The following is a 22,828-nucleotide window of genomic DNA, read 5'->3' on the forward strand; positions in this document are numbered from 1 at the left end:
GAGACTCGTGCAGGAATAAATTTTAGCTTGAACAGAGCGCTGTGTACGTGTGCTTGTCTCTGGGTGGGCAGGTGAAGGGCTGCGGCTCCAGCAGCAGGAGGGAAACCACCACCACCGGTGCCGGAGCAGCCTGCCCGTGCATGGCTCCAGGCGCCCAGGGCTTGCTTGGAGCAAGGCAGGCATGGGTGCAGGCGGCAGTCCCTCTCCTCTCGCGGTGCCCGGAGGCAGAGGGAGCCTTTCCTCCTACTCCAGCCCTGCGGAGCTCCCCAGTGCCCATGCTCTTCCCCCAAAGCCCTTGAACAATAGCCCCTTTCTCCCCTGCTTAGGGATGGAGACGGGCACCGAGGCATTAAGCGGCAGTGGGAATGCAGGTGGCGGGGCTCAGGCACCCAGTGCTGGCGAGATGTGAGGGAAGGAGGGACACATGGTTCAGCCTGGGGTCCCCAAGGCAGCCCCTTCAGTGCTGCCCTGCGCCGGCGGCGAGCCCGGAGGCGGCAGGCAAACCGGTGGTGCTTCTGTGCACCCAAAAGCAGTGTTCCTGGCAGGACGGGCTCCCAGCGGGGCGGGTGCGAGCACACCTTCCCCTTTAAGACGCTGGTTCTCTGTGCCAGAGCCTGACCTCGGCATCCTCAGCTGAGCTGGATTAACAGGGCGAGGGGGAAGGGGCCTGCAGAAGGGACTGGGGCTGCCGGCCTCCCGGGGTTCCCTGCATTCGCAACGTGGCAGGCATGGCCCTCGGGGCTCCACGGGGTCTGGTGTTGGGGTGGCACATGTAGGCACAGCTGGCGCTGCCACCGCCTGAGCCCCGGTGCGTGGAGCAGGGGTCCCCACGCTGCCCCAGGGTCAATGGGGGCAGCTGGGGAGGAGTGGGTGGTGGGGCGGGCGGCTGCGCTGGGGGGCAAGGCGCACTGGGGAGGCTTCTAGCCAGGCTGCCCTGGCAATCATCTGCCGCCATGAAAGACTTCACTGAAATCACGCTTTGCCCCGAGACTCTGGATCACAGCAAGGTAGGGCTGGGGGAGTGGGTGCTGCCTCGGGGTCCCCACCTAGCCACCCGCGGGTCCTTCCAGCGTGTTCCCTGTGGTACCACCCATGCTCACTCTCCTGCAGACTGAGTTCTGCAACCCTGTCTTTGAGGGCGAGGAGCCCCGGGCAGCGCCAAGCGCCGAGCGCCCACCGGGCGAGGATGGGACCAGCCCTGCGTCACCCCGAGACGGCCTCGGTACCAGCCTGGGGGTTTGTACACGCGCCCCTGTCCACGGGGACCCAGAAGCAGTCGTGGGTCTGGGAGGGGGGGTGGCAGGGCAAGTTCCCCACAGGGCTTAGGGGACCTACTAGTCCTTGTCCCCCGGGGGACAAGGGGGTCGGGATGTACCCAGCCAGGGCTCAGCCAGCTCTGCGGGAAGGTGGCAGCGTAGGGGTATGGTGAGCAGCAACCCGGGTCTGCCCGCTTTCCTCGCCTCCCTGCAGGCTGGCGGCTCTGGGGCCAGGCAGGCTGGCAGTACCGTGCGGACTGCAAGTTCACCTGGCTCTGCGTGGCTCTGATGAGTGCCATCCTCCTCTTCCTCATCAGCCTCCTGCTGGGCATCGTCATCCACCGTGAGTGCCCGAGCAGGGAGGGCTGGGGGGACAGGCTGTGACCATGGGGTGGGGGACACAGAGCCGGCTCAGAGGGGGAAAGGGGCACAGAGAGGGCATCCATCCTACACTGGTCTGCCCATCGTGGGGAGAGAATGCACCCACGCACAGGAGCAAGGGGGGTCTCCACCACCCTGGGATGTGGCAGGGCACCAGGCCCCCTGAGAGCTGGGTGGGATCCCCCGAGTCCTGCACACGTGTGGGGTAGGGTGGGAGCACAGGACGTGGGGCTGGGTGGGCTTCCTAAGCCCCTTCCCTGCACTGCAGCCGTTTCTCCCCGCTGGGGCTGAGCTGTCCCTGCTCTTCCCTGGGCACAGAGCTGACGTCCCCGCAGCCACCCAGTGCCACAGCCCTGCCTGCCCGTGGCACTGCCACCACCACCGCAGCACCCACCCGAAGGGACCCCCCAGCCCACAAAACAGCTGCCACCCCAACCCAGAGCTGGCTGCCCACAGCCCGCACAGCAGCACCGGGTAAGTCCCGCGTGGGGCCGCGCACCGGGACGGCGATGCCCTGCGGCGGGAGCTCATGCCCACGCTGTTGCCCCGTGCAGCCTGCGGTGGGACCCTGCGGGGCCCCGAGGGCTCCTTCAGCTCCCCCAACTACCCCGGCCCCTACCCGCCCGACGCACTCTGCATCTGGCGCATCACGGTGGGCCCCGGCCTCGCCATCCAGCTGAAGATGGAGACGTTCAGCGTGGAGGGCACTGCCTCCTGCCTCTTCGACCGTGTGGAACTCTACGAAGAGCAGGGGGCCGGTGGCGTGGACCCTTCCCCAGCACGGGGGGCCCTGACCAGGTAGAACCCGTCACAGCTGGGGAGCGTGGTGGTGCAGTGGGCAGGGGGCAGCATCTCCAGGGCGAGCAGTGTCACCCCTTGTTCTGCCCCCAGGTTTTGCGGCAACGTGCCCCCCCCGACCTTCAACACCAACTCCAACCACCTGCGCGTCACTTTTGTCTCCGACAGCAGCGTGGGCGCCCCAGGCTTCAGCGCCCGCTACCGCGCCGTGGCTCCCAGTGAGAGTGAGTACCCCCACCCCCAAGCACTGCCAGGACCCCTCGCTGCAGGCAGGCAGAGGTAGCACCAGGGGGTCTCCGGTAACCCCCAGGGGCACTGGGGGAGGGGAAGGTGCCCGGTGGGACCCCACCACCAGCCTGGCCGTTTCTGCCTGCACTGCAGAGAGCTGTGCCTGGGACGAGCACTTGTGCGACCAGGGGCTCTGCCTCCACCTGGGCTTTGTCTGCGACGGCTTCCACGACTGCGTAGACAAGAGCGATGAGGCCAACTGCAGCCTGAAACACAAAGGTGGGCCAGCCCCCCACCTACAGCCCCCAGCCCCCACGGCACCCAACCAGAGGGCACAGCGATGGGCGGCGAGAGGCAGGGGCAGGGGAGTGGGGAGATGGAGTGAAGGGAGAGGGGCAGGGGGTAAAGCTGCACGTGTGTGTGTCCCTCCAGAGTGCGGGGGGCTGCTGACTGCCTTGGAGGGGCACTTCTCCACCCCGAGCCATCCCCAGCCGTACCCACACCAGCAGGTGAGAGAAGGGATGCTTGCTGGGTGGAGGTGGGAGCAGGGTGGGGGTGAAGGCGGGCAGGGAGGAAGGCAGCCTCCCACTGGGGAGAGCTGGGGTGCCCCTGCCCGGCTTCATGGGTGTCGCTGGCTGCCCCCTGCCCTGCAGCTGTGCCTCTGGCAGATCTCAGTGCCCGTGGGCCACATCATCGACCTGCGCTTCCACAACTTCAGCCTGGAGTCGCATGAGGACTGCAGCTTTGACTTTGTGGAGGTGCACGACAGCGCTGGCACGGGGGCCGCCAGCCTCATGGGCAGGTACAGGCACCCCTGGTGTCTCACACTGGTGGCTCACCCCTGGTGGCTCACCCTGGTGGCTCTGGCTCTGCTGCACCAGCCTGGGTGCACTGGGCTCCTGTGGCTCAGCTGGGGAAACTGAGGCACAGGGCAGGCTGGTTTGGGTAGGTGCTGGTCGCACCCCACTGCCCACCCTGACCCTACCCCTCACCCCACGACCCCGGCAGGTTCTGCGGCCACCAGGTACCGGGCACCCTGACGTCCTCACGCCATGTCATGACTGTCCTCTTTGTGGCGGACGAGGGAGTAGCAGACGATGGTTTCTTTGCCACCTACCAAGCCCGCAATGCCACAGAGAGTAGGTAGCCAAGCAGGGGCGCAGGCGGCCCAGAGGGGCTGTGCAGCCATCATCCCTGGGGGCCTTCAAGGCCAGACTGGATAAGCCTTGGAAAAAACTGCTCTTACCCCGTAGCTGACCCTGCTTGGTGCAGGAGGTTGGGCTGCAGGCCCCTGGGGTCCCTTCTCACCTGAATTACCCCACGACCCCATTGATGCTAGCCATGGGAACATGGCCTGGAAGGGCTCACCCGCACACCGGCACAATCCGTCACCTGAGGGCTGGCCCCAAACAACCCAGGGAATTTGGGATCCCCCCAAGCTGGGCCAGTGATGGTCGCCTATCGGCCATGGCTTCCAGGTGGAAGTGCTCTGCAGCCACTTGCCATAACGTCCCCTGGCCAGTGACCAAAAAGAGCACAGGCAGGGGTGGTCAGCATGGGGACAGGCTGACTCCCAGCCACAGCCAGCCTGCTCTCTGCCCGTGCCCGTGCCTGAGCCCATGCCCTGCCGCACTGGCCCCTCTCGTCTCACAGAGACCTGCAGCCCCGCAGAGTTCTCCTGCGGGAACGGTGAGTGCCGGGCGCTGGAGTCTGTGTGTGACGGCTGGCACGACTGCCCCGACGGCACCGATGAGCTGAACTGCACTGGGGTCTCCTACCCGGCCTTTGGTGAGTACCACCCCTGCGTGCTCCACTTAGCCCCCCCTGAGCCCACCTGCCCCAGGAGACACACTGGCAGCTGCCCCACGGCTAACATTGGCCCCGAGACACAGCTGGTGGTCATCGCTGCCACTATAAGAAGTGAAGCACCTTGCCCTGTGGCAGGGTCTGTCTGTGAGCCGGTGGAAGTAGAGATGTGCCTGGGGCTGGGCTACAATGCCACCTCCTTCCCCAACATCTGGCTGGCCATCCCAGACCAGGAGGGAGCCGCTGAGGTGCTGCAGGACTACCAGGTGAGCTGCAGGGGGGCTGCCGGGGGGGCTGCCTGCCCCACACCGTACCGTGTCACACTCATCGTCATTTTCCTACAGACGCTGATGGAGCTCGCCTGCTACCAGCACCTCCGCCTGCTCATCTGCAGCCTCTTTGTGCCCAAGTGCACCCCAGATGGGGGTGTCCTGCAGCCCTGCCGAGCCGTGTGCCTGGCTGCCGAGCTGCGGTGTCAGCAGTCCCTTGGCCTCCTTGGCATCCTCTGGCCCATCAACTGCAACATCCTGCCTGACTCCAATGACCCCGTAGAGTGCTTCCAGCCCTGATCCGGCAAGAAAAGAGGAGCAGGGGTGAAGCAGCATGCCCAGAGCTGCCCCCCTTCCCCTGCCCCTCCATGTCCCTCCCATCCTCCTCCTGTTGCAAATACCCAGCTGCTGGGGTGGTCCCCATCAGCAGCACCCCATTGCCAGGCTCCTCACCTGTCAGCCCCTCTGCTCAGTGCTCAGCTCAGTGCCTGGATGCCAGGGGCTTGCCCGCAGGACCAAGTCCCTGGGGAGCAAGTGCCCCTTCCCAGCCTTGCTACAGGGAAGGGCTGGTGCTGGAGGGGCTGAGCCCACAGGCTGGAGCTGTTCGGGAGACACCGTGACAAGTCCCCCTGCCAAGCGGCAGGATGGTGGCAAGGGAGTTCGGCGCTGCCTCCTCATCCTCGGCCAAGCCCAGGCGTGCTGGCCAGAGCTGTGCATGGTTCCCAGCCCACTTCTCTCTTCCAGCTTCTGCAGGCTGTGCACGACCTCTTTCCTGCAGCCCTCAGGCAGCTGCTAGCCTAGCTGGGGAAGGGTTAATGCCTCCCAAACGGAGCGAGGCTGGGCCGAAGTGAGCCAGGCTGCAGGCAGAAGAAGAGCCCAGGGCTGCCTGTGTCCCACAGCCCCAAAGCCAGAAGAATAAACAGCGTGAGCAGCTGAAAAACCCAATGAAGCAGGTGGCTCATTCGGGGAAGGTCTATTTGTGGGTCCTTCCAGATCGCGGGGAAACTGAGGCATGGGCCAAGGGAGGGAAGCCTGGGGGACGGGGTCTGAGCAGGAATAGAGGGGCACAGGGGAGACTGCCTGTCTGCAGGGGGGAACAGGCTGCTGGCTGTGCCCTCGACGGGCTGGGGGGGTTGCAGGGCCCCAGGGAGATGGATGGATCTCAGAGGGGGTCAGGCTGGTAGCCCTACGGTGCATGGAGGGGATCCTGCCCCAGCAAGGGCTGCTGGCTGGGCTGGCCCTGTTGGCTTCAGGCCACCCTGATGGACACAGGCCCGGCAACACCCCGTAGCCACAGGCCTGGCAACACCCCATGGCCACAAAGCAGCTCCCAGCTGGCCAAAAACAACAGCCCCTTCACACCTTCGGGGAGAGGAGCCAGGCGGCTCCCAGCCAGCGCCCGGCCCAGCCCCAGGCACCCGGGGCAGGAAGGCTCAGCCGGCAATGTCACCCGCACTGCTGCGGGCCCTGGCACAGGGAGGAGGAAGCCGGCAGTGCCGGCATGCTTCCCGCTGCCCTCATCCGCCCTGAGCACGTGGGAAAGTCGCCTGCCCAGATGGCGTTACTGGGAGCAGGACGCACTGGGGTCAGCACCACTCTGCCCTCGCAGCCAGTTCCGCGCTGCTGTTCCCATACAGCAAGCCCTTGCCTGGGGGGCCTCGAGCCCACCCGGCTCCTTGGCTCCCTTCGTGTCCCAGCTGCTGCAAGCTGGCTGCGAGGCACAGGGACTCCCCCAGCCACAGAACCACCCCACCGCTCGGCAACCGATGGTGTCCCTTGGACGCACTCGGTGCTGGAACGAGTTAAAGGCGAGCTTGGGAGCGCCTTCGAAAGCTCTGCCTCGTGCTCTGAGGTCCCGCCGGGCTAGCCCTGCTTCCTGGCACGGCTGCGGTGCTGCGCTGCCTGCGCTTCCACCTGCCTCCTGCTGCCTGGCTCATCCCTGCCTGCTCAGCCCCACATGCTGCCCCCGGGTCCCACGCCAGCACCGCTCGGCTGGCTCCTGCAGCTCCCTGCAGCGGCTCCCGAGGCTGGCACTGCCAGCCTGTCTGCACCCTGCTGTCCCCCTTGCCTCAACCCTGCTGCCAGGGACAGCCCCGAGCCTGCCAGTCGGGGGGTCCGCACACCCCCAGGGCTCCCCTTTCTTTCTGCCGCTCCAACCCTGCCTGCCTCTGCTGGGTTTCCCTCCCTTGGCCTTCCTCTTACTCCAGTTTCACTCTGCTGCCTGTTTTCTCGTTTCCCTTCCCGCTGTCCCGCCGCCGGGGTGTCCAGATGTGTTCGGCTGAGGTGGTTTGCAGCCCGTGCCTCCTCCCCCTTTGCCAGGCTGTTTGTCTCGCTCTCCCTTCCCCCTGCTTACAGCACTTCTGACACCATGGGATTATTTTTCTTTTTCCCCTTGTCTTGTAGCTTTTGGCTCCCAAGGCCCTTGATTTCCTTTGGAGTTTGGGAGGAGAGACGTGAGGAGGAGGGGGGGGGTGGAGAGGCTGCCTTTCCTAGGGCCTTCGTCAGAGTGAAGTGGTCAGGAAGAGCCGCAGCCCTTCCACGCCGGAGAGCAGCGAGGCGCTGGGGCAGGAGCCGTGGGATCGCAGTGAGTGGGGCTACCCAGCTCCGTCCGCCCCGCGCCGGGGGGAGCTGGGACTCGCTGGGGACCTGGCTCTGGCGCCTGGGCGGAGGAGAGACACTGTTCTCCTCCTTTTCCTTTTTGTTGCAGCCATCGCGTCCAGGAGGGGGAAGAGAGGCAGCTTTCCCAGGGCAAGGCCACGGGGAGGGGGCCAACTCCAACTGAGGGTCTCCGCTCTCGCTGCCCAGAAGTGGGAAGGGCTGGGGGCAGCCCGGGCAGCAGGATGGTCCCCGGCACCGCGGTGGTCCAGCGCGGCTGGGGATGCTGCAGCCCCAGACAGCTGTGCCGCAGGGAGCTGGCCGGGTGTGGAGCAGAGCCGCCGGCAGCAGGGATGCTGCCAAGGCTGGGCCGGGACACAGCCCCGCGCTCCCGGAGCTGCTGCCCCGCCACACACCGCCCGCATGCAACAACCGCACCCCACGCATGGCTCGCAGCTCACCCGCTGCCCTCCAGCTGACACCCCAGCAGCCCCCCGCCACTGCCCCCACGCGCACCCACAGCCGGGCACGCCACCGAAGTGGCAGCTCCCACCCCAAACAGCCCCCAGCCGCACGCACAGGGCTGCCGCCTCCCGCACGTGCCGCAGCTCCCGCCCCAGCTCCATGGCCCTGGCGCCCCACCAGGAGCCGTCCCGGGGGGGGGTCACGCTGGTGGGCTGCAGGCCGATGGCGCAGGCAGCGGTGGGGATGCTGCAGCAGGTGCGGCCAGCAGTCAGGCCTTGCTGTGGGGAGCAGCTGAAAAGGCAAAGGAGAAAGAAGGGAGGAATGGTGCCCCGCTGAGCCCCCCGCGCCCACTCCCTGCTGAGCACGGCAAGCTCATTTCCCAGCCCTCGTCACTTCATCTCCCAGAGCCGTTATCCTTCTCTGCCCCCTTCCAGCCCCTCCACGGCAGACGAGATGAAGCAGCTCTTCCTCCTCTTCCTCCTTGAGCTCGTCACCAGCTCCTTGCAGATCGAAGACAACAAGATCCCTGGGCTGTGCTCAGGGCAGCCAGGCATCCCAGGGACGCCGGGTCTGCACGGGGGCCAGGGTCTGCCAGGCAGAGACGGACGAGACGGCCGGGACGGGGTGATGGGGATGCCAGGGGAGAAGGGCGAGATGGGCCCTCCTGGTAAGAAAGGAGACATCCCGGCTGGGGAGGGGGACCTGCTCTGCCCTATCTGTGGGGAATGCCCTCATGCCAGGGGGCGAGCCCTGGGTGCTGGCACAGCCCCACATCACCAAACCAGGAGCGAATCCTGCAAAAGTGCCCCTTTCATGCCACCACCCGCCCCTCCAGTCCTGCCTGTGGTGGTCCTGTGCTCCCGCAACAGACAGCGGCTCCCCGTCGCTGGCAAAGCTGCATTCCTCCCCATCCCCACTGCCATCCCTCTCTTCCACCTCCTGCTTTAGAGGGGCCCACCAAGCTGTCCCCAGAATATGGCTGCATCACCTCTGCCCCGGCTCCTGGGCTGGAGTTTCTCCCCGCCTGTGGGGGTTTTTCCAACTCTCCGCTGCCGCTGTGCCCGCTTACCGCATGCACCCAGCCCTCCCCAGTTGTGCTGCTGCCACACTGGCCATGGCGGGTATCCACCTCCCGCGTCCTGGGGGAGGCTCATCATCCTGGTGGGATTGGGGCCGGGCAGGGGGCCTGGGGGAGCTTGGCTGGCGGGGTGCCGCGCTGGTGGCGGTGGCTTAGAGGTAACCCTGTCCCTTCCCTGCCTGCCTCAGGAGCACCTGGTCCCCGCGGGGAGGTGGGCAGCCCCGGCATGAACGGCATGCACGGTGAGAAAGGAGCGCAGGGTGAGTGCGCGGTGGCCCCTCGCTCGGCCTTCAGCGCCAAACGCTCCGAGTCGCGCAGCCCGCCGCTGGCTGACCAGCCCATCCGCTTCGACGTGGTGCTCATCAACGAGCAGGGCCACTACGACCCCGCCACGGGCAAGTTCACCTGTGAGGTGCCCGGCCTCTACTACTTTGCTGTCCACGCCACCGTCTACCGTGCCAGCCTCCAGTTTGACATCATGAAGAACGGCCAGTCCATCACCTCCTTCTTCCAGTACTACGGGAACTGGCCAAAGCCCACCTCGCTCTCGGGGGGTGCCCTGGTCCGCCTGGAACCCGAGGATGAGGTGTGGGTGCAGGTGGGTGTGGGGGACTACATCGGCTTCTACGCCAGCGTCAAGACGGACAGCACCTTCACCGGCTTCCTCGTCTACTCCTACTGGCAAAACTCGGCCGTCTTCGCCTGAGCTTGCCCTGGGCTGCGGCCGGGGCCGGGGCACGCGCCCCTTCCCAGCCACCGGAGCCCCGGGGGGGTGGTGCCAAGGTCCGGCCGCCTGGGAGCAGGGACACCGGGACCCCTGCCCCGCTCTGCTGCAGCTGCCCCGTGCAGGGCAGGAACACGGCCCCTCTGCCGCCTTGGAGGTGGCGGGGAGCACCCCTTCAGCAGCGCTGTATAAGAGCTAAGTATTATGTCGGGCTCCCGGCTCCGGGGCAAGACGCCCACGCCAGGGAGCCGCAGTAACCTGGTTGTTATATATTACCCGCCATAGCCGCCCGGCCCGTGCTGCCAGCTTCTCCCCATGCGCAGAGCGAGCCCAGGCTGCCTGGCCGCGGGCACGGCCGGGGGCCTGTCCTGCTGCGGTCCTGGCACGCCCCAGGGCTGGAAGCTGCCCCTCTTGTCACCCTCACTGCCGGCCCTCTGGTGCCTCCCCCCCTCCTTCCCCCTCAATAAAGGGCTCCTCAGCCACGTCTGTGCCCGCTGCGTGTGGCTGTGTGCCATGTCCTGCCATCCCCTGGGGTGCCAGCAGGGCCATGCTGGGCTTGAGGGGTGCTATGCTGGGCTCACTGGGTGCCAGCACCCCTCTGGGGGGGCTGTGCCAGGCTCATTGGGTGCTGGTACCCTTCTGGGGGGCCGTGCCAGGCTCACTGGGTGCCGTCACCCTTCTGGGGGTGCCATGCTGGCCTTACTGGGTGCCAGCACCCCTCTGGGGGGCCATGCTGGGCTCACTGGGTGCTGCCAGCCCTCAAGGGGGGGCCGTGCCAGGCTCACTGGGGGGCAGCACCCCTCTGGGGGTGCCATGCTGGCCTTACTGGGTGCCAGCACCCCTCTGGGGGGGCCATGCTGGGCTCACTGGGTGCTGGCACTCCTCTGGGGGAGCTGTGCCAAGCTCATGGGCTGCCAGCACCCCTCTGGGAGGGACGTGCCAGGCTCACTGGGTGCCGGCACTCCTCTGGGGGTGCCATGCCGGCCTTACTGGGTGCCAGCACCCCTCTGGGGGGGCCATGCTGGGCTCACTGGGTGCGGCCAGCCCTCTAGGGGGGCCGTGCCAGGCTCACGGAGTGCCAGCACCCCTCTGGTGGGGACATGCTGGGCTTGATGGGTGCCATGCTGGGCTCGCTGGGTGCCAGCACCCCTCTGGGGGGCCGCCCCCGGCGCCAGGCCTGCGTGGGCGCTGGGGTCCGCAGGAGCCGCGAGGGGTGCCGGGGGTGCGGGCGGGGGTCCCGGCCCGGAGGCCGCGCAGGGCCGCCCGCGGCAGCCACTAGATGGCGACAGCGGCGTCCCCCGGCCAGCGCCGGCCCCCCGCCGCCCCCCGCTGCAGGGCTCCCTGCCGGGGCTGGGGGTCCCGGGGCGAGGCGGGGGGGCCCGGCTCGGGGGCGGGGGGGGGCGCTGGCCCTGGCCCCCCCGCTGCCGGTGCGGGCCTTGCGGGGCCCCTTCGTGCCCGCCGCCCGGGCAGCCCCGCCGCAGCGCGACCGCCGCGACCCGCCTGGGGAAAGGTCCCTATTTTTAGCGGGGGAACGCGGAGCTTCCTCATTCCTGCCCGGAACAGGCCCCGGGGAGCAGGGGGGGGGGGGGGCTCTTGGCCGGGGGCCGAGCTCCTTAGCGGGCCTCGCTGGTGGAGCGCACTGGGCTGGCTGCTCTGCCCGCACGGCCTGCTGGAGCCCCCAGCCCCGGACCCCCGCACACATCCAGCCACCCCCGGCCTGATCGCCCCCCTCCGCCGTGCTGCACGGAGCCCCCAGCACCGTGGCCGTGCCCACCCGCGAGCTGGGGCAGGCTGGCAGCAGCCCTGGGGCCAGCCCCCCACCCCCACCCCGGGGCCGGGGACCAGCAGGGACCTGGGGCCAAGGGCATGTCACCCTGCAGGCCGCCTGGCTCAGGGGGACGGGGGACACACAGCCCAGCCACCCCGAGAGCTGCCCCCAACGCAGAGGGGGGGACGCACAGCCCAGCAGTCCCAGTGCAGAGGGGCTCTGGAGGTGCTGGGACCAGGGCGAAGCCATGCTGGGGTGCGGAGGGGCTCTGCTACCCATCTTGCAGGCTCCTCTTCCCAGCCCACCCGGCAGCAGCGTGTCTGTTTGGGTTGACGATGGCCTTTGCTGTAAGCAGAGCTGCCCAGGGGCAAACAACGCCGCAGAGCGGATCGATGGCCTGTCCTGTCTATTCTGGGAGGAGGAAAATTATTTTTCTTGAGATGAGGCCAGGGAAGGTGTGTGGAGGCTGGGAGCATCCTCTGGTCCCCATCACAATGTGGGGGAGCACAGCTAACAGAGGCAGCCACAGACATAGCACTTGGCACCACGGTTTCTGGGCTCTGCTTACTTTGAGATGCTCTTGGTTTTCAGGACACTTTGTCTGGGATCATTGGGGAGCAGCTGGGAACCCTCTGAGGAACACAGGGGTGCCTGCTGCCAGCTGGAGAGGAGGAAGAGGAGGATAAGGGAAGGAGAGCCACAAGAGACCTTGACTTCTGGCAAGTTTCTAGTAAGCTCCAGCTGCTTCTGATGAGCTCCACCAGCTGCCCCCGAGGAAGGAGTGCTTGAAGCCCCTGTTCCAGCTGAGCCCAGGTTAGGGAGGGGGCAGCATCCCTTAGCCAGTGCAAGTGAGAAGCCTATATAAGAGCCAAGCTCAGCTCGCAGGTATTGTGGTGCAGCCAACAGGCAGCAGCTTGTGCAGAAAGGTGGTTTGATTTGTGTTTGGTGGTTTTGGTTTTTGTTTGTTTGTTTGTTTCTTTGTTTGTTTTTTTAAGGGTGTGTGTGTGAAGTACCAGCACATGTGTCCTTGGCACACAAAGGTCACAGTTTCCAGCAAGCATTGGAGCAACTCTTCCTGCGATGCTGGAGGACGCAGCCTGGCCAGCCCTGAGCTGTGGAGGGTGCTGGACTGCTTTTGCTGGGTGCACCTGACTAGCAGCCTGCAAGAGGTGTGTGGTTGTGCACATCATGGAACTGTGCGGCCAAGTGGAGGAAGTCAGCAGGCTGTGTGGCATCAGAGAGGGCACGAAAGAGATCAACTGGATCATCTCTGAGACCCTGCAACTACAAAAACCCAAACCTTCAACTATGGTGACAGCACGCACCTGCCTGGTTCAAAAGTGGAAATACCCTTGGTGGTGGAGGTTGTCCTGGTGACTCCTGGCAGCAGCAGGACAGTCCTGCTCTATGGAAAAGCTTGCGGTTATGGCATAGGTTCAGCACCCTCAGCAAGGTTCAGCGCCCTCATTGCTGACACGGTGCAGGGAGCACTGTCCAGTCATCTTCAGGTGACCTCTGCCAGCAGACCTGGTAAGGAGAGCTTTAAACTGGGAATGGCAGGGGAGGGGAAAAGCCCCACTCAGGTAGGGATGTGGATGGGGTGGGCAAGCAAAGGATGGGGGAGCATGAACAGCAGAGACTCTGTCACCAGATAATCGATTAAGTCCCTGCCAGCCTCAGCCATTCTGTGTCCCTGAGGCCTCCCCGCACCCAGCGCTGCAGCTCCGTGCTGGGGTTGCCGCTGTGCTCGGGGAGCTGGTGTGGCTCCCTGGGCTGAGCCGCTAATGAGAAAGCAAAGCTGGTGCTCGGGAGCAGCCCAAAGGCCCCCCACGATTTGGCTGCTGATCATCACCTGCTCCCTCCCTGTTGGCCCAGTATCATTAGCTGCTCATGCTGCTGTGCATCTGCAGCTTCTGTCATGCCAGCTCCCTGCTGTCAGGCAGATGATGGCTGCTGTCCCCAGGCTGGGACTGGTGGCTCATTAGGGCTGGGGGGTTGCAGCTGGGATGACAAAGGGATCCTGGGGGCTTTCCCAGGGCCTGGGCGGGGGAGGTTTCAGCAAGCTATCGGCCCCGCCACCCCAGTGCTCCTAAACTGGAGTAACTCGGCAGCACTGTGCTCCCCCCTCCCCGGAGAAGGGAGAAGGGTGTTGGCACTGTGAAGGGCTGACACCAGCCCACTTGGCTTATGTGTGAGGCTCCCAAGCAAGCTCTGGGGCTGGGACTACCCCTGGGGACTCCAGATCTTGTGCCCTGGACTGGTCTGGGAGCGTTGCTGCTGCTGGACACCCTCCCCAGGCAGTGCAGCCCTGCACCAAAAGCCACAGTGCCAGAGCAGGCAGGTCTGGCATGGCTGACCATCAGTCTCAGCGACTCTATGCGCTGCCCGTTAGCCGGGAGGTGGTTGTATTTTCCTCCCATAATTGCTTGCTGCTTGGCCAGCAAGGGGGCCAAGTGTGTGCAGGATGGCTCCCAGGGGAAGGCTGTGTCCTGCACATCCTGTTGTCTCTTGGCAGGCACGGCTGCAGTGGCCTGAGGTGGCTGAACATCCTCTCTGGTCCCCACTGGGGCTGGCTGAGGGGGAGTGTGGGCTGGGAGCACCCTGCCTGTGCAGGGGATGGCAGACGTGCCCCTGATGGCCCCGTCCTCCTGCCCTGGGGCAGCTCTGCAGCCTCCCTGGGTGCCCAGCCTGCCTGGGCTCACACACCCTGCGAGCAAGAGAGGGAGGCTCAGTAGTGCCTCAGTTTCCCCAGTTGTTACCATTCTGCAGCCAGAGCCCCACAGGGCTCCCATGGCTGCCAGCATGGGCCTCTTTCCTGTGCCTGGCAGAGCTGCTCCTGCAGCAGATGTCTGTCTGTTCCTGGCCTCCCAGCAGCTCCCACTCTCCGCACTGTGATTTTCATCCTGGTTAAAATTAGCTCGTTTGGCATGGCCCTGCCAAGACAGGTGAGTTTAGGGCAGGGTGAGCCAGAACTCCTGGGGTCTCTGCCCATCAGGGTCCTGAAACATTTTTCCAAACAATTTACAAGGAAGCTGGAGAAGCAGAGGGTGCTTAAAAGCACACAGAAGCCTGCCAAGAGCTCAGATCATGGCCAGGGAGTAACTTACTCTGCAGTGAATGCATCTGCTCACCAGTAGGCCAGTGCGGCTGAGCCTGCCACAGCCTTTCTGCGAGGCAAGACCGAGCCCTGTGCTGCCTGCTGCTCCACAGCTCCTAGTGCTTTGGGTGCTGCCTCCATCCCTGGGACAGTCAGGCTTGCTAACACCCTCCACCACAAGCAGCAGGAACTGAGGTGCCAAGGACACATGTAAGCAAGGATTAATTGTCCCTGTGCACGTTCCTGCCAGCCTAGGAAATCCCAGAACCTCCACTTTGGCCTGCTCAGGCCTTGGGGAGCTCCAGCTCTGGAGAAGCTCAGCATGAATCCCTTTGCTCCAGTAGAGAGAACTGCTGCTGCTCCTGACAGGAGAGGAAGCTGTGTGTACGGGCCCCCCAGCAAAGCAGCCACTGCTGCTCGCTGAACAGCTCAAAGTGACCTGATTTAGGCGTGGAGAGATGGCCACCAGTCCTGGGCCGTTGCCAGCAGGAGCTGCCCTCACTGCTTTGCCTGCTCCCAGGCCCAGAAGAGGCTGCAGCAGCAAATGCATCTCCAGGCAAGATGCAGACGTTGGCACTGGTGCCTTGCAAGCTGCACTCTGCTCCCTTGCACAGCCATATCCACGACCACTTCTCACTGTGGGTTACCAGCGCAGGGAGGGGGGGATGCCAGCCTTGGAAAGCCCACCCGCTATGTCTTTGGGTGTAGATTAGTCTCCTGTGTGCCAGGCTTTTCCCGTGCAGCAGCCTGACTTCAGGGTATTCCACAGCACTGCCCTTCTGGGTGCAAGTACCCCTGAGCTTGCTGGTGGTATTGGCCACGCAGCTCTGACCCTTGGTGGGGAGTGATAGGCTTCCTCTGGGGCCTGGGTTGAGCAGAGAGGAGAGCCCATCCCCCTGAGAAAACTCTTCCCAAAAATGAAGCAGCAGGGAGCTTTTGATAAAGAAGACTTTAATCTACTTGGTATCTACTCCTTAGTGCAAAAAGTTAACTTAAGGCAAAGCTTTCTCTTTCCTTTTTTTTTTATACAAACAGGCAGCAAACAAACAGGCTCTAAAACAATAAGCGTGACTGCTATAACAGGGGGAAAAAAAAAAAAAAAAAAAAGGTTTGCAGAGAGAAACTGTAGTCCTGCAGAGGTATCCTTCCCCTCCTGTAACTCATGTAGGAAATGTTGCATCCCAAGATCTGAGCTGGTCCAAACCAAACACCACCACCTGCAGTCAGCAGCATGGCCACAGTCCCACTCCTGAGTGTGTCCAGAGGCGTAGCCAGGGAAGGGTCCAGCTTGTCCCAGGCGCTTGCAGAAGTCCTCCTGGAAGGAGAGAGCTGCTGGGGAACACAGCCTCCGGGGCTGCGCTCGCTGCTCTGGCAAGGGCTGGGCTGCTCCATTGCAAGTGTCACTGGCTGCAGCCACAGGAAAGGTGGCTGGAGGGAGCAAACATTGACGTGGGTGGCGTGCATCTGGGGAGGCACAGGGACAAGAGGCTGAGCAACAGGGCTTGGGCATGGAGCTTTGCCTCTCTGCAAGGTGAGGTGGAAGCAGCTCACATGGCCCTTCTCACACCCGTTAGCACTCGGGAGCCCAGCTTGGCCCAGGGAGTCCCTCCAGCCCCCAGCGAACACAGGGGCAACCGGCCCCTGCGCTGCCTCCCAAAGCAAAGCCACTCTCCAGCCAGATAGTCTTGCCACAGTTCATGTTTACAGTACAAAGGCATCTCCCAGCATGGCCTGGCCTCTCTTCTGCCTCTGTTTTGGCTTAAATCACTAATCAAGAAGGAGAACAGAGAAGCAAGACCATGCCAGCCGTCCTCAGGCTCTTGGCTTGCAGTTCATAAGTCAAGACTCTTTCCAGTCTGTCTGGCTCCATCCAAAAACTGGCTGTGGTGCATGGCTGACCTCAAGCAAGCAGCTGGAAAAGGAAAAGCTTTTTAGCATAAGGCCCTCTTGCAGCCCAGCAATTTCTTGGAACAGTGCTGGTTGACCAAGCTGGGATTGGATGCCCTCATTAGGCTTCAGGGAACACTTCTAAATAAAACTGGCTGCATTTCTGACAGACACTAAGACAGAACAGCAGTGTAACCTTGCCCTAGTCAAAGATAGCCATGGTCCTGGTACTGCTCCATGCACGCAACTGCAGATCTGCAACACAGATATGCAGGACTCGTGCCTGGAGCTGGAATGTCTCAGTGGGCTCCCAGGAGCTTTGGGGGTGTCCCCTCTCTTCCCAAAGAGTTACTCCCTCCAGCCAGCCCAACCTGGGAAGCAGCAAGCAAGCACTAGTGTGAACCACTAGGTTCCATGGCATTCTGAGCCTGCAGAAAATGTGTATTATCTGGAAAGGATCCTCCAGCATTGGCTCAGGCGTGCGCTGCTGCTGCCAGGACTGTGAGCACTGGCTGGCCAGCCACCCCTCCGGTTCCCCAAGCAGCACCACCACCCCTGCAGAAAGAGTTAACTCCCCCTGGCCTCCCCATGCGAGTAACCTGATGTGTGCTTGCTAGTCTTGCATAGGTGATGTGTGGAAGCAGCAGCAACACTGCGTGCTGCAGTCAGCTGGCCTGCAGGGAGCCTGCATTCATTGTGGCTCCTTGTTGTCCTGGCAAGGGGAATAGGAAGCTCAGAAACCAAAGTCACAGGATGCTGAAGTATCCCAGAAAGCCTGCTCTTTTCCAGCTGAGAGCCATGCTCAGCCCTCTGGTAGCAAAGCCTAAAAATCTCAAGTGTGCTCATTGTTCTCCTAGGGCCTTGCAAAAGGGGCACACTGGGCCTCCTCCCAGGGAGGTTCCCCCACTTAAGATGGTGGGAGGGGGAAACAGAGGCCTGAATGCAGTCTGCCGGCTAGTTTTCTGATTAGACTTTGGGAAAAACCCTCCCTTGCCCTGCACCAGCCCCTGTGATTCCCAGGAGGGCACAACCTTCAGCCTTTCTATCAACTTTGGCTATGAGGGACCAGAACATCCTTCTGCACTCTGCTTTGGATCTCAGACTGCTGCAGGCTCGAGCCAACAGGCCCAGAAACTGCAAAAGTTGTCAACAACAACAACAAAAAAGGTAACTCTGCCTGCTGCAGAGATTGGTTAGTGTGCTGGCTAGCAAGAGCTACAATCTAGGTACGTTGCAACTGTGGCTAGCAGACACCCCCAATGGCCTTTTGCCCTTTCAGCACCACTCTTAGTTCTTTGGAAGCTGCTCAGGTCACCCGTGGGAAGTTCTGCTTCCCAGCAAAAGGCACACAGGGTGCCCTTGACCTCCTGGGAAAATGACACCAGCCACCCCCCACCTTGGGTTTACAAGTACACGTTGAGTGTCTGGAGGATCATCTGGCGGCACAGCGGGCAGTTGCGCTGGTAGATGGCCTGCCGCAGGAGGACTTCTGTGCACTCTTGACACAGGCACAGGTGCCTGCAGGGCAGAAGCAGGACTGTCTTGGTTTGGTCTTGACAGATGACGCATTTCTTATGTTCCTCTTGTTCTTTCAGGAGCATCCAGGGGTCGTTATCTGGGATACCCTCAGCATTCCCAGCTGCTGCATTCAGCTGCTGCTTCCTCGGAGCTTTCCCCCAGGAGGTGCTCGGTTCCTCCCTGGGTGGCTGGAGACGCTGTCCTGCCAGTGCACTTCGACTCGGAGGAGGATGCAGTTGTGGTACCTGCTCCATGTCCAGCTGGTCCTCATGCTCGGCTGGCAGATGGCCAACTCCTGCCAGCGCTGGCCTGCCAGGGGCTGCAGGTCTGGTGGCGAGCAGAGCTGCCCCTCGCTGGTTTCTTTCCCGGTTCATCGTTCTGCCTCCTCGGCTCCAGTCAGTCACATGCAAACTCCAGTCCACCAATCTGCGCCAGGCCTGAGAGGTCATGGCCATACCCAGGGTCAGGACTGCCACCTGATAGAGCCGCCACACATCCCGCTGCAGGCGGTGGTAGGAAGGCAGCGCGCTGAAGTAGCCCATCATGTGGCCTGTCAGTGTCCACAGCAGCCCGGGGTTGAAGACAAAGGAGCTGACAAAAATAATGAGGAGGAGCAATCCCAGGCCATAAATATTGACGAAGAAGATGTTGATGAAGAGCTCAGCAGCGGAGGCCAGGAGCTTGAAGGCCAGCTGGCAGGGCGACCACAGCAGGATGGACACAGCAATGGCGCCGCTGGAGACGTGCGCGAGGAAAGCAGCCAGCAGGTCCGTGACCCTAAGGAAGGGGCCGGTGACAGAGTCCCACAGGGCCACGAGCAGGGTGAAGAGGTTCTGCGTGCCGATGAGGCACACGTTGACCAGGCTGTTGATGAGGTAGGCCAGCAGGCTGGTGCCGATGGCCAGGCCCTCGCAGAGCTGCCTGGCCAGGGCCTGCCCACAGCCCAGCAGCCCGCAGAGCCCGCGGTGCAGCAGCTCCCGGCTCCGCAGCATCAGGTGTGACAGCAAGTTCCCCGCCACCTTCAGCCCCTCCAGGCCGCAGCAGCAGCCGCGCAGCAGGCCGGCCAGTCCCTGCAGCGTGCCCAGCGCCAGGCCGCAGGCCGCCCGCGCCAGCCAGGCCAGCGCCAGCAGCAGCCCGTCCCAGCAGGCCAGAGCCCCGGCGGCGGCGGCCGTGGGGAGGCTGTAGGCCGCGGCGATCAGCCAGAGCAGCGCAGACACCAGCGAGGACACCAGGAAGAAGTTGACGTCCAGCACCAGGACCAGCAGGTCCAGGGCCAGCCGCAGGCCGCGGAACAATGCGAACAGCAGGTCCATGGCGGTGCGGGGCCATCAGCCTCGGTCCGCCGGGGAACGGCCGCCGCCGGGCGCCGCCATCTTCGCTCGGGCTGCCGCGCGCCGCCGGGCCAATGGGCGGTGAGGGCCGCGCCTCTCCCCGCCGCCCATTGGTCGGTTCGCAGGACGCGGCGGGGGCACGGCGCTGGGGGCGTGGTCGCTGACGGGCGGGGCGCCTCCGACTGGCTGCTGCCGCCGCTGCGGGCCCCGCCCACTAACGCCCATTTAAAGGGTCCGCAGCGCTCGTTTAATCGCGGCGCTGCCGCAGAGCCCGGGGCGGCTGCGGCGCGAGAGCCCTTACCCTGGTTCCAAGCAGCGCGGGGGCACCCGCCACGTCACCCACAGGGTCCCTGCGGCCACACGTGTGATGAGTTTGCGACAGCCTCAGCCCTGGCACGGGGAAGGCTTGTGCTGGCCAGCGGGGTCCCTGGGGTCGGGGTGCTTGGGACAGGGTCAGCCCGGGTGGCAGCGCTTACGCCCCACCGAGCAGTTTCCTGCAGGAGATCCTAGAATAAACTCATGGCCGCGGCCTGGCCCAAGGCTGCACAGCCCCAGCGCGGCTCCTGCTCTCCCTGCCGGCTCCTGGCGGGGTGTGGGGCTGGCGGCGTCCGGCCTCCGCTCCGCTGTGCCCCAGGAGATGCTCCAGCTCTGCCGCCCTGACGCTGATGACAGGCTCAGGAAGATCCGGCCCTGGAGCCCAAGGCAGGGGAGAGCGAGTGGAGCCGATGACCCATGGGAAAGACATCTGCAGGTCCGGGAGGGGCTGAGGAGGGAAGCGCTGCACCCGCAGGCAGCAAGGGGGGAGCTCCGAGGGAGCAGGGTGCTGGGGTTCCCCCCTGCAGCCACCTACCCCTGCCCCTGCATGACCCCTGCCCCAGAACACGCTGAGCCAGGGCGGGGGGCGCATCCTGGCACACTCCACCTGGGCTGGTGCTGCCTGGGGCCATCCGGCGCTCGAGCCGCAGCCCTCGCTGGGCTGCCAGGATGGCAGATCCGTGTCGGGGGGTGTCTGTCCTGCCTGGGGTCTGTCCTGCCGGCTGGCTCCCCGCCGGCCCCGGCCCCTCCCTGCCTGGCCTGCTTTGGCCATGGGCTCCCTCGCAGCAGCTGCCTGGATCCCCCGGTGATGTGTGCTCCTGTGCCCACGTGATAGAGCCAGGATGCTTTCAGCATTTATGGTAATGTTTGGATTTCTTGTTGCTTTACCAAACAGGAGAAGGAAAAAAAGAGCCGAGCCAAGGGCTGGGCGTGCTCCACTCCTTCCCTGCCTCCAGCCACGCACCTGCCTCCCCTTCCCACTGCTGGCGCCTGCCCAGGCCCCTGCCCTTCCTGGGGCTCTGTGCTCCCGCTGGAGAGGTGCAGGGGCTGCAGGGTTTAGAGGTCGTGGATCCGTAGCAGGGCTTCTCTGCCATTGCTCCATGCTCCGGAGGGCAGAGGGAAGCCTGTGCCTGCTCTCTCCTGCCATAGAGTGTCCAACTCTGCAGCATCCAGACCTGCTGGAGAGAGGTGCAGGGCTCAGGCACCCCGGCATGGGGCAAGGAGGGGTGCCAGGGGCTGGGAGCAGCGGGGGAATCTGATCAGGTTGGAACACTGATTTGACTGGAGCGGAGTAGAGCGGGGCTCCCAGTGGAGGGGCTGCAAGGCTGGGGTGCAGGGGTGGAAGATGCCTTCCCGGGGCCCTGCAGAAGGGACAGAGGTCCCTGCCAAGGTGCCTGGGAGCTGGGCTGTGGCCAGGACCCCTCCTTGTAAGGAGGGTCCCTGCAGCTGTCCCTGCACTTGCTGGAGGTCTGGGCACAATGCCACTGCACTCCCAGCTGTGCCAGTGGCAGCTGCCAGCAGCCGGACAGCATGGGCCCTGCTTGTGAGCCCCCTCCCCTCATCAGCTTCTCGGTGCTCATTTGTCACAGGGTAGACTGGGCTCTGCTGTAAACTGGACTGCACTGGTGCTAACTGGAGCCACCACAGCCCAACCTGGGGGTGCAGGAGCCCGGGGATGTATGTGCCCCCCTGCCTGCCTGAGACCCAGTGCCAGCCAAGGGCCATGCAGCGCACTGACTGCGCTGGCACCGAGCCCAGCCGCGGGGCTGCTGCTGCATCACGCCTCTGAGCTGCCTTCCCGCTCGCTGCTGAGCTCACCGCAGCAGGGCAGCTGCCCCGCATTTCGGGAAAAACAGAGCAGCCAGAGCAAGCCAGATATAGGTCTGTCTCTGCCCTTACAGCTGCTGTGTCCTTGCAGCTTTGAGCTGGAAACAGAGGGAGCAAACCTGGGGCTGGGCGTCACGATGCGTAAGGAGCTCTCCGGAGCCCAGCATGCTTGGGGATGGGGGGATCAGTACCCTGTGCTCTGGGGTCCAGGCTGTGCGGAGCCTGGGACCAGGCTAGCAGCGCTGGGGCTGCCTTGCATCGTACCCTGGGCACGTCCCAGAAGACTGGCTGGGAAACAGGCTGTGGGTGGCAAAGGAATGGGAAAAACGAGGCAGACAAAGGGCTGGCAGCACAGCCTGCAGCCACAGAGTTCGGAGACGGTACTGGGGACCACCATGGCTCCCTCCAGGCCTGCCTCCGCAGATGGACATGCAGCTTCCCCAGCTCCAGCAGCTTCCCCAGCTTCCCTAGGCCCCTGCTTCGTGGGCATGTCCTGCCCTGCCACTGCCCTGAGGCAGGAAGGGTGTTTCTGAGATGTGGGTCTTGCTGGCATCACGCCAGTGCTCCCAGCTGGCCGGGCAACTGGAACCATCCCCAGGGTGCCCTTGCCTCACCTCCGGCTGTGCGGCACTGCCAGCACCTGGGAGAAGCCAGCCAGCATGCTCCTCCTGGGTGCTGCCAGCAGCCTTACCTCGGGTCTCCTCAAGATGCCCTTGCCAAGGGCTGGGCAGATGCCTCAGCACGGCAGCAGGCGCCTGCAGCCCCGCGCTCACAGGCCAGGCTGGAACAATAGCTCGTTCCGCTGCATCCGCTCCAGGGAAGTCCCCTGTCCCCACTCGGGCTCAGCTCCAGGATGGTGTGGCTCGCTCTTCCTCTGGCCTTCGGCTAGCCTTGGAGGTGCAGCTGATGGTATCCCCCACCGTGCACATCCCTGCTGGTGGGGAACAACAGCCAGCATCCGTTCCACGTGCCGCATGGCTAAGGCTGCTGGGCAGAGCCCATGGGAAGGCTCGGGAGCTGGAGGGTGCCCATCCCGTCCATGTCCCCAGCAGTGGGCACCTTCCGCGGGTGGAAGAGTGGGAGCATGAGGACTGCCCGCCGTGGTTCTGGAGGGCTGTGTGGCTCCCCACGAAGGGAGCTGGGATATCTCTCTCCTCCTGGAGCCTGGCCAGACAGCCCTGGGAAAAGCAAGTCTTCTTCCATGGGAAAGTCCTGTAAGGAGAAATCCCTGCTCAGCCCGGCCAGCCCCACCGTCCCCGTGGGCCCTGGTGCTCCGGCGTGTTCCCAGCGCTGTGGGGCCAGGCAGGGTGCAGGGCCAGTGGTGTGGGGAGGTGGCATGGGGACTGTGCCCTGCTTGCTGCCTTCTCCCAGGCAGCCCTGGTCTGCCCTTGCCGCTACTCCGTGTGCCCTTGCAGCAGTGGGGAGCCTTCCCCAGAGCCCTCCAAAGAGATCCCCCACAGCCCATGGGTGCCAGAGGAGACCCCC

At 64.3% G+C, this 22,828-nt stretch overlaps 3 protein-coding genes across 5 annotated transcripts; 2 read left to right on the forward strand and 1 right to left on the reverse strand.

Moving 5' to 3' along the window:
* Positions 1-630: 630 nt before the first annotated feature.
* On the forward strand, positions 631-5,692 carry MFRP (membrane frizzled-related protein). Of its 2 annotated transcripts, none has more exons than XM_027806783.2 (13): positions 631-1,007; positions 1,111-1,222; positions 1,471-1,599; positions 1,956-2,111; positions 2,192-2,435; positions 2,529-2,659; positions 2,817-2,942; positions 3,096-3,172; positions 3,332-3,465; positions 3,672-3,802; positions 4,317-4,451; positions 4,608-4,735; positions 4,814-5,692. In XM_027806783.2, the coding sequence occupies exons 1-13, from the start codon at positions 954-956 to the stop codon at positions 5,036-5,038; spliced, it is 1,782 nt and encodes a 593-aa protein (XP_027662584.1). In that variant the 5' UTR covers positions 631-953; the 3' UTR covers positions 5,039-5,692. The 2 variants fall into 2 exon arrangements, with proteins under 2 accessions (XP_027662584.1, XP_014136227.1); XM_014280752.3 differs by having other exon boundaries at positions 632-1,007; positions 3,317-3,465.
* Positions 5,693-7,172: 1,480 nt separating this feature from the next.
* C1QTNF5 (C1q and TNF related 5) lies at positions 7,173-10,082 on the forward strand. The gene is made up of 3 exons (XM_005440191.3): positions 7,173-7,322; positions 8,233-8,465; positions 9,065-10,082. Exons 2-3 carry the CDS (start codon positions 8,252-8,254, stop codon positions 9,580-9,582), a joined length of 732 nt encoding a protein of 243 aa, XP_005440248.2. The 5' UTR covers positions 7,173-7,322; positions 8,233-8,251; the 3' UTR covers positions 9,583-10,082.
* Positions 10,083-15,406: 5,324 nt separating this feature from the next.
* RNF26 (ring finger protein 26) lies at positions 15,407-19,197 on the reverse strand. 2 transcript variants are annotated; one of them, XM_055728640.1, is made up of 2 exons: positions 17,749-19,197; positions 15,407-15,780 (listed from the first exon to the last, which is right to left on the reverse strand). In XM_055728640.1, exon 1 carries the CDS (start codon positions 19,181-19,183, stop codon positions 17,756-17,758), a length of 1,428 nt encoding a protein of 475 aa, XP_055584615.1. In that variant the 5' UTR covers positions 19,184-19,197; the 3' UTR covers positions 15,407-15,780; positions 17,749-17,755. The 2 variants fall into 2 exon arrangements, with proteins under 2 accessions (XP_055584615.1, XP_055584614.1); XM_055728639.1 differs by having other exon boundaries at positions 15,409-16,377.
* Between the last annotated feature and the right edge of the window lie 3,631 nt (positions 19,198-22,828).

The sequence above is a fragment of the Falco cherrug genome, chromosome 17 (assembly GCF_023634085.1).
Source record: "Falco cherrug isolate bFalChe1 chromosome 17, bFalChe1.pri, whole genome shotgun sequence".
Taxonomy (NCBI): Eukaryota; Metazoa; Chordata; class Aves; order Falconiformes; family Falconidae; genus Falco; species Falco cherrug.

Excerpts from the sequence above, each read along its gene's own strand:
- MFRP (XM_014280752.3), top strand. The coding sequence starts at position 954 with ATGAAAGACTTCACTGAAATCACGCTTTGCCCCGAGACTCTGGATCAC. Across the intron at positions 3,466-3,671 it reads GCCGCCAGCCTCATGGGCAG|GTTCTGCGGCCACCAGGTAC; the intron begins GTACAGGCACCC and ends CGACCCCGGCAG. Across the intron at positions 3,803-4,316 it reads AGCCCGCAATGCCACAGAGA|AGACCTGCAGCCCCGCAGAG; the intron begins GTAGGTAGCCAA and ends CTCGTCTCACAG.
- C1QTNF5 (XM_005440191.3), top strand. The coding sequence starts at position 8,252 with ATGAAGCAGCTCTTCCTCCTCTTCCTCCTTGAGCTCGTCACCAGCTCC. Across the intron at positions 8,466-9,064 it reads GGGCGAGATGGGCCCTCCTG|GAGCACCTGGTCCCCGCGGG; the intron begins GTAAGAAAGGAG and ends TGCCTGCCTCAG.
- RNF26 (XM_055728640.1), bottom strand. The coding sequence starts at position 19,183 with ATGGACCTGCTGTTCGCATTGTTCCGCGGCCTGCGGCTGGCCCTGGAC.